Source organism: Microtus ochrogaster, chromosome 19 (genome assembly GCF_000317375.1).
Source record: "Microtus ochrogaster isolate Prairie Vole_2 chromosome 19, MicOch1.0, whole genome shotgun sequence".
Classification (NCBI taxonomy): domain Eukaryota; kingdom Metazoa; phylum Chordata; class Mammalia; order Rodentia; family Cricetidae; genus Microtus; species Microtus ochrogaster.
Window position 1 is genome coordinate 62,595,791 of NC_022021.1, and position 9,679 is coordinate 62,605,469.

Here is a 9,679-nt window from a genome sequence, read left to right on the forward strand (position 1 = left end):
AATTAAAGGAAAATGTGTGTGTGTGTGTGTGTGTGTGTGTGTGTGTGTGTGTGTGTGTGTATTCCACTGAGCAACAGAAGACTCTCTGCGAAGAAGAGGCTTTATTAAGTTATCAAGCGGGATGAGGGGGTGGTATAGACGAGAGTGGAAACAAAGCGAGTCTGCCTCATCGCCCTTATTAGCACTAATCACAAGTTAGGTGTTTGTAATTTTCAGGCACCATTAGGGACAATGCAACGTAGTCACGTCTATGACGCGGCCTCCCATCACAGATCAAGAAGCAGACTGTGTGCAAATGAATTGTTTTTACACCGAGACGTTGACCATTTATCTGAATTTCCTCTGTCAGTAGTTCCAGGCTTTCAGATCAGGAGCTTAAAATGAGGGGGGATAGGAGGTGAACTCCATTATGACTGAAACTTTTAAATTTTTTGGTGGTGTTGTGCCTGTTTTTGCTTTCAGACACAATCTCCCTGCCTAGTCCAAGAGAACCAAGAGCCCTTCGTGCCTGAGCACCCCCCTCCAAGGACTGGGGTGATAGGCAAAGGCTAGAACAGCCAACTTCACAGCAGATGCTTCTTTTCTCTTCAACTTATTTAGTCTTTCCGATGTGAAGCTACTTGCTACCTAATAACTAATTCTGTTTTCCTCATTCACAGAGAAGGAGAGGCTGTTTACGCAATGTGCCAGAGGTAGAGCACCTGCATAAACAGCAGAGCACTGGATCTCACCACAGCCTGAGGAGAGAAGGCCTAATAAGACAGCATTTAAGAGTCAGGACAGTGGCAACGGCCTATGCTCCCAGCACTTGAGAGACGGAGGCAGAAAGATAAGAAATTCTAGGTTGTCCTCTGCAACAGGAGAGACTGTCTCCACAATTTAAGAACAAGACAAAGGGAAGGAGGGAAGAAATATTAGAGCAACAGAAGAAAGTGACGGCTACCAGGTAGAAGGAGAGAGAAAGAATCCGCAAACTGGAGAGCATCACGTCAGCCACAGGCCACGGAACAGCAGTTTTACTCCAGTGTCAGGTGTTGAGCCATTAAGACATTAGGCTAGGAAAACAAGGAAGGATCCAATGTGTAACTCAACTGGAAGGATTCTCTGTGGAAGTGGACCTTTCCATTAAATAATAGATAAAACTCGTCTCTGATTCTTTTTTAAGGAAACTGAAAGCAAATTGCTTTAAAGTTGGTAAAGTGTTCAAGAACCAGAAGATAGTAAGAGTTGATTCAAAACCTTAAATCTGTTGAGTGTGTGTGGTGTGGCATTGGAGGGCAGGACTCCACCTTCAAAGGATCTCTAAGATACTTTCTACATGTTTGAGCTTGGATTTGTCATACTTTCAAATTCTGCTTTAGTTCAGTATACTCCAAGCAGAATGTTCTTGAGTTTTAGAGCATTCGGTGTTGATTCTTTCTTATGACGTAGTAAGCGAGTCATATTTAATTCATGATCAGAAAAGAGGCAGAGTAAAGAGCTCCTCAAGTGTTGAAAACCTCATTTGGGGAGTTAAAAAAAGACTAGCAGTAACTCTTCCTTGAAAGAATTATGTTCTCTGTTGAGAAGTTCATAATTACTGACTCAGTCCCTGTACTCAGACCGGTCTGTTCAGAGTTCACCAGAATTCTGAGTGCCTGCATTGGTCCACTCCCTCTATGTTATCAAGCTTAGCCACCTGCTTCTGGGATGACATCAGAAAATCTGAATTCGCCTGTACCTTGAAGCATTTATTCAACAAGATATGGAAACAATGTAAATATCCATCAACAACTGAGTAAATGAGGAAACTGTCATAAATATGTATGAAGTTGTATTCTACTCAGCCGTTAAAAAGGAAAGAAGAAAGAAAAAAAGGAAAAAAAGAGGGAGAGAAGGAAGGAAGGAAAAGAGGAAGGGAGGAACCTGCAATGAAGTGAGCTCAAACTGAAAGATCAGAGAAGCAAAGTAGCCAACCACCAGAGAGCTCTTACCTCTATGAAATCTTCAAAATGAAAAGAGAGCAAGTTCCTGTCTCATCCCACCTTATATTAAAGGTGGGCCTCACCACTACCACCTCACCTCTCTGGCTAACTAGTGTGGCTGATAGGGTTAAAAGTGTGTGCCACCACTGCCTGGCCTGTATGGATGGCTAGCATGGCTAGCTTTGTATTCTGATCTTCAGGCAAGCTTTATTTGTTAGATCATAAACAAAATATCACCATATATATATGCGTGTAACAAACTATCACAACATACTATCTGAATATGTTTGAACTGTATCTGACAAATATTTTTAAAGTTTTAAAAAATATAGATATTGAGATCAGCCAATTATAGATTCCTTTTAACCTAAGTCACAGACTTAGATATAACATTAGGAAGTGTGCTGATAAGCACAGTGCTATCTGTCCATCCACTCTTGTTGTTTAAATGGTTGCTTTTTCCCTAAGCTATGTCACATGGGTGACAGCATCATCTTTGTTTAGAGATGGAAAAGTCAAACATAAGTAGGACTAAGGGCTGCATTTAAAATGACAGACTCCTTGAGACAGAACAAGAGAAGAGTGCAGAATCTTGAATTCCCTCATTGGACTCTTCCCGTGAGTGCTGCACTTGGCTTTCATTTTCTTTGATGGTTTAGGCTTTGTTTTGTTTTCCTCCTTCCTTCAACCTTGGAGAGGGGTTCTTTTTATTTTTTAATTCATCTATTTACTTTACATTCCGCCACAGACCAACCTCTATCCTCCCCTCCCAGACCCTCTCCCTCATTCCGCCTCCCACTCCCCAGTCCCCTCCTCTTCCATCTTCATCCAGAAAAGGACAGGCCTCTTATGAGTATCAATAAAACAAGGCATTTCAAGTTGCAGTAGGACTAAGCACCTCCCCATGTATTAAGGATGTGCAAGGCAACCCAATATGAGAAGTAGGGTTCCAAAAGCCAGTAAGAGACAGTCCCTGTTCCTGCTGTTAAAAGGCCCACAAAAGGACCAAACCACATAACTGTAACATATATGCAGAGTGTCTAGGTCAATGGGGACAGCTTCTTAAGTTCATGCTTTGTAGAGGATAGAGATAATGTTAAGCTGTTAACCATATGAGTGTTTCCGTTTCCCTTCAGCAGGGCACTGCCATCATTACCATAGCTTCTATGGACCAGTAGGATGGGAACATGTAGATGCAGAAAAACAACTCTCGCTGATTTTACTCGGTTCCAAGTACAGGATTGCTTAAGTCAAATCATTCCATTCATTTTTACTATGTTACTTAAGAGAAAGGGGAATTGCGCTGATGATAATAATAATTCTACTGATTTTGTATTATAATCTGGATATTTTCCCTGAATTATCTCTAAAATTGTCATTTTTGTCATACATTTTTCAAATAAACCAATTATAATCCTCTTGGAAAAAACAAGGATATCAAAACTAAAGGAAATTAATTCTTTCAAATGACTTAAATAATTAATTGACTAAATAATTGTTAAGTGGTAAAGCTTGAATTTTTCTGAAACAAAAACTCAATAGTTTGTCACTGAGTTGTGTTTTAAATACAGAAACCATAGCCCCTCAAAAACTGTAGCATAATACAAGATATAAATGCCTGTTGACTGTAAAAATAATTACATGTAAGGGCTCTACTTGAATCTTACCAATTCAGTTCTCCCTTAAGCAGATGACTCACATTTATACACGATGTTCAAATATGTCATTTGTAAGTCAAGGCTAGGGAGCCACGTGGACCAAATAATCCAGCAATCACCACCTCACTCCTCTAGATGTAACAGAGAAATGGAGAAGGGAGAGTTCAGTCACCACAGTGGCCAAGCCTCCTAACTTAGGTGAGGAACCCTGAGCAGAACGGATGAGCAGTTTGGTCTTAGCACAGCCAACCTGTGATTTGCCATGCACATACCATTTCAAATCCATTACCAAAAATGAAATCTCGGTAAGACTCATAGAAGACAGAAGGGGACTGCACATTTCACTTGATTTTAAAGAGTGACCTTCTATCTGGGGCATTGCGTGTGCTCGATTCCGTGAAAGACTTCAAACCTTCATTGCATAGACACAGACTATGAAATGCGTGTTAATCAACGGCACGAGTTAATGGAACAACACTGCAAACTGAAAACTGTTCCTAGGGACGTGAGTGGGTGCGGCACACTGCTCCTGACCGAGCGGGACAGTGAGGACACAAGCAGAATAAAGAAAGTCCCATACTAACAAGATTAGATGATCAGCTCATCCTGGAGTCAAACCATTCTCAAACCCATAACCTTCACCAGAAGGAATTACTGAAGATAGTACCAAGATTATTGAATTTACCAACTAAAAAACAGTAAAAGAAGCTATTTGTTTGAAATAATTTTTAAAACATAGGCAAAGGTTCTGTAAAACAAACCAAAGTGTAGGAAGAGAAGAACAAAATATCAGCTACATGAATGAGAATGAAATATTTTACAAGACACCAAACAGTATAAAATTCTTTTTTCTTAAAAGAAACAAAACACACATTTCAACCACATAGCAACTTTTCAAAAGGACATATAATAAAAAATATTGCTGACATAAAACAAATCCAGAATCATGGCAGGAAAACCACAAATGTCATAAACCTCTCTTACCACATCTAAAAAGACAGGCTCAGACAGGCTTGCTTGCTAGCTCTATGAATGCTCAAAGGGCCAGTCGGCTCCATTAGCATCTTGTAGTCTGTAACACCGAGTATAAAACAACACGCACGCAGTTCCAGCAGGTAACATCAAGATGCTTAGGGTCATAGCGTGGCACCTAATTACTTAATGGAGGACGTGATTCCTCAGCTGTGGCCAAGTAAAAATTCAGTAACTTCAAATAGTCCACATGGTAAATAAAAAACAAATAACAAACCTTTTTTGACAAGTAGAAACATGCTACTTTTGACACAAAGCTGCCAACTTTTCTATTATTGAAAAGCATTCCAAAAATGTAGGGGGAAGCAATGTTTATTAGAGGAAAAACAAACGCATAATTTTATGCAATATTGTCAGTCTGGAAAAGCAAAACATAGTAAATAACAAACCTCAAGTTAATCTGGATTCAAATTTAATAAAAGGGAAAGTACTATCACACTAATGGTCACTCTGAGGCCCCAGAAAAACAGGTACGGCACTTCCTCAGAGGCGACAATTGCCAGAGGTGAGAGGCAGATTGTCATCGAGTGCCATGTCCCTACAGAACATCCTTTGATTTTGTCAGCACTTTTTCTTTAAGGATGAATATGGTTTTCTAGTTGGGGGCTTCATCCCAGCTCCTGGCATCCATTTTGGAATGTTGGGCGGAAAATTCCATTTCAAGTCACCTCTCCTGGGAGTTCAATCCAAACTCCACCTCCAAGAAAGCCCACCAAATGGTGACCCTTCCCCAGGGAGAGTCAAGACCACTCCCACAGGCTATTTAAACTGCTCCCCCCACCCCCAGAGAATGAAAACATGGTCTCCGGTTTTCTGTGGTCTTTTGGCTCTCTATTCCCCTCTCCATGTTTTTCCCGGGAGCCACCCAGGAGCGCTAACATCTATTAAACCTGGGTTTCTTCTAATTTGGTTTCATTTGGTCAAATTTGGATTATTGCATCAGCAGAGAGGTTTACCAGGCCAAAGGCATAGGAGTAGAGGTTTGCTGGTCCGAGAAATAGTTAACAATGATTGCCACTTTTTTCCTATCACTCACAATGGCATTTGGGATTAGATTCAACTGTACAGCTGGAAGCAATTGGTACCTGTATTTGGCTCGGTGTATTTGATGGACCAGATACATCAGCCAATTCAAACCTCAGCCTCAGCATTTAAACCAGAATATGCAAAGCTGTCTCTCCCTCAGCAAAATAACACCTACTCTAATCAATTAAATCAAATATGTATTTGAATTCTGTTATCTTGGGGAAATAAAAATTTACTGAGACTTTTGTAAATAAAACACAAAATTTATATTAAAATTAAAAAATTTCAAATTTTAGGGGCTGGAGAGATGGCTGAGTGGTAATGAGCGCTGGTTGCTCTTCCAGAGAACCTGCGTTCAATACCCAGCATCCACATGGCTACCCACAACCATCTAAAACTCAGTCCCAAGGAAAATGACGCCTTCTTCCAGCATCTGTGGGCACTGCAGGCTTATGGTGCTCAGATATGGATGCAGATAAAAACAACCATACACATACATTTAATTCCTTTCCATTTTGACAGGTTAGGCATTTAGCTCAGTGGCAGAGCACTGGTCTAGCATGCACAAGACTGCGTTCAATCCCAAAACTGAAAAGAAAAGTAAAAATACATTTTAGGGGACTAGAGAAATGACCCAGTGGCAAAGAGCACTGGCTGTACTTGCAGAGACCGTTCACCCAATCCCCAGCACATAACCATAGTAATGTTAGTTTCAGGGGTTCTAACAAGCACACACATGGTACACATACATGCCCACAGGCAAAATACTCATACACACAAAGTAAAATAGGTATATCTTACACAAAACCAAGTTATATTTCCAAGCACCACTCCAATGAAGTGAGGGGATAAATTCTACCTCTTCGCCACCAGAGGGAGCTAAGCATTGGGGCCACTTGGTTTACTACCCTACACCACTCCAAAGTAATAAAAGATTCTCTAAACTGGTCTAGCTGCATTTTCATACAGAAAACATACCTAACAGTTATTTCTTTAGTAATTTCTCTGCTAATGTGCACATATATGCATGTGAGATTTTTTTGTTTATTGCAAGAGGGTTTCTCTGTTGCTGTTTATTGGCTGTTCTGGAACTCACTCTGTAGACCAAACTGGCCTCGAACTCAGACCTCCACCTGCCTCTGCCTCCCAAGTGTTGGAATCAAAGATGTGTCCACCACATCCAGCCCGTGTGAGTTTACTTTTAAAAATAAGCAGTTCATAATTTGGTAGGAAGATATTGTCACACATTTCTTTAGAACTTAATTATTTTTGTGTCCTTTTGTGGTGAGTACTGAATTTGATTTTTGTCCGAGGAACTCACAATGAAAAGGATTCTTCCTTTGTCTTTATGCCTCCTCTGACAGTGTCACGGTTCCATGCGCGCACACATATCTCAAATCTCCAGAGGATGAAGACAGTCTGAGGTGCTTAATAAAAACTTTAAAGGAAAGCCTTACCTGGATAATCTTCTGAGACGTGGACCGAGTAGGACACACTGTAAAGACACACAAAAAAGAAACGGCTTAAGTTACTCTGGAGAGAGCCATGCTTTTGCACAAGAAAAGCCCACCCCACTGTTGCCCATCTGATTGTATAAGTGTAAGCACACGGTGCACGCAGACCAGAAGACTTATTTTAAAGTGGTAAAGGAAATGCGAGGCTGTGAATCTGGACTTCAGCAGGTCTTCCCGAGCCTTCCTGAAATAATCCCTCTCCCAGCTGATACGTTGCCCTCGGCTTATCGGCAGGTCTTTTCATTTCAGCAATACACGAAGGCTCATCACAATCGTTCAGATTGCCCAAAGCCTTCTCGCCATGTTAGAGAGGATGCTCTGTTGCTGAGATGGTACTCAAGAGTCTAAATTGCATGTGGATGAGGCTGGGAATGGGACTCGGGACCTTGTATACAATAAGCACTCTATCACTCAGCTGTACGCCCAAGCCCAACATCTGTTTTCAATATTGCTTTTCCACAGTGGTTTTTTTTAAAAAGTGTCATTTTACTTAAAATTAATGAATGATGGATGCAGGTAACTAAGCGATTTCTCTTAATTCAGCCTTTAAAATCATTATATATAACAAACAAAATGTTTTCAGTTCTGAGAACTGCATTGCTTCAGAAAAATATGTTTTGATTGAATGTCAACAATTTTTCAAGTCCTTTCTCCGGGACCCTGATGCTTCTCCAAACCTATTTCAGATGATAGGAATTTAGATAACCTATTTGTTCATTTTTCTATCTCTGTCAACAAGACTGAACATCTCTGGAGATTCAATCTCCGTGACCATTGATATCTACAGCATGAGCAACTGTTTTAGCGTATGATAAACAAGACTCATATATTAGTTGTACGACTCATACATGGGTTAGTGACGTGGTACAGAAATTGTATGTCACTGTTCATAAGAGACATTTGCTGTTTCATTACTAAGTCAAGAAACCAAACATGTTAAGGTGAAATCATATTTAAGCAGAACAAATAAAGGAGATAACGTGGATGGCTGATTCAGAGAGGTGCAACACCAAGCAATGAACATGGCAGAAAAGAACTTAGGCAGTAGAAAGTTCAACCATTTACTTTTTAACTTGGAAATAATACTGATTCAGGTAAGACTGCAAAGAATGTACAAAGATTCGTACAGCCTCCATGACGTTTACCCTACTGCTTACAACTTACGTACACATAGCAGAACACCAAAACCAAGAAATAGAAGTTAAGGCATGTGCCGTTCTATGTCATGTTGTCATGCATGAAACATATGTACTACATACTCAAGACCCAGAACTATTCACTCATGTTGTCTCATCAGGGTGACACTTGTCACCCCTCCATCTTAATGTTCCCAGCTCCATTCACTACCAATACAACCAATGGAAAACCAGTTTTCCAATGGGTCTCCAATTCTGTCATCTCAGGAGTGTGATATAACACTCTCACTCTCTCTCTCTCTCTCTCTCTCTCTCTCTCTCTCTCTCTCTCTCTCTCTGTGTGTGTGTGTGTGTGTGTGTGTGTGTGTGTGTGTGTGTACTCAAGTGCACAAAACTATACGGTAAGGATCACAGTGGTGACTTTGGAAGGCAAAACTATTATCTCAAAAAATACCTCTAGTCATAGGCGATATTTAGAATGGAAACGGGAAAAAGCAACATAGGACCCCATCATAGCAGTAAATTGAGAGCAATTCTTAGGGGAGTGTACTGTGCAGGAGGGAATGAGAAGACCTAAGTAAGTAGCTGATGCTTAATCAACCCCAACCAAAACCCCAGCTTTGGGAATCAAATGCCAAAGAGGCAAAACATCCACGTCACCGGTCCCTCAACCTTGAAAGGAGAATTAAACACTATAACTTAATGTGAATTTACTCTCTCATGATTCATTTGCTTATACAATGGGAAAGTTATACATAGCAATAAAATTCTTGTTGAGCAGCCCACCCTTTCTTATCCGGCAGTTCCTTATAACAGAAGCCAGGCACATGGCCAAAGATTATATACCATTCCAAGCTGAATCGATTTACAACATGCTATGTTCTCAGACAACAGTATCCGGCCGCAGTTTTCACTCAAATCAATGTCAAAATGTCAAATGAAGCCTTAATCTGTTCCTTTGTCTTCATCCAGTCAGGGAGGCTGCTACAGACTAACAGAAGCCTTGGAGTTAATTTGGAGTCTTACTAGCTGAGTAACAGTGAAAAAGTCACACACGCAGTCAGCTGCGGCCTCTTTCTAGAAAAATCAGAGAATCCACATCTATGCCCTCCAGGTCTTGTGTGATGGTTTGGTGAGCAATCTTAGCCAAACCCCAGCTGTTTTGCTTGTTGTTTGTTTTGTTTTATTGAGACAGGATCTCAGGAAACTCAAGCTCGTCTGAAGATGACCATGTAACCCGGTCAGACTTTTGACACTGACCCCTGTACTTGCCCCCCTCTCCAGAATGCTAGGATTCCATGTGCACATCACCACCCTCTCCAGAATGCTAGGATTCCATGTGCGCATCA

General features: G+C 40.8%; 1 protein-coding gene across 1 annotated transcript in view; it reads right to left on the bottom strand.

The window, feature by feature from the left end:
- The window catches only part of Parp8 (poly(ADP-ribose) polymerase family member 8), a 160,317-nt gene that overhangs the window by 70,717 nt on the left and 79,921 nt on the right, over window positions 1-9,679 (bottom strand). The window contains exon 4 of the mRNA XM_005356827.3: window positions 7,138-7,175. Within this exon, the coding sequence (XP_005356884.1) occupies window positions 7,138-7,175 (38 nt within the window). The remainder of the gene's footprint in view (window positions 1-7,137; window positions 7,176-9,679) is intronic.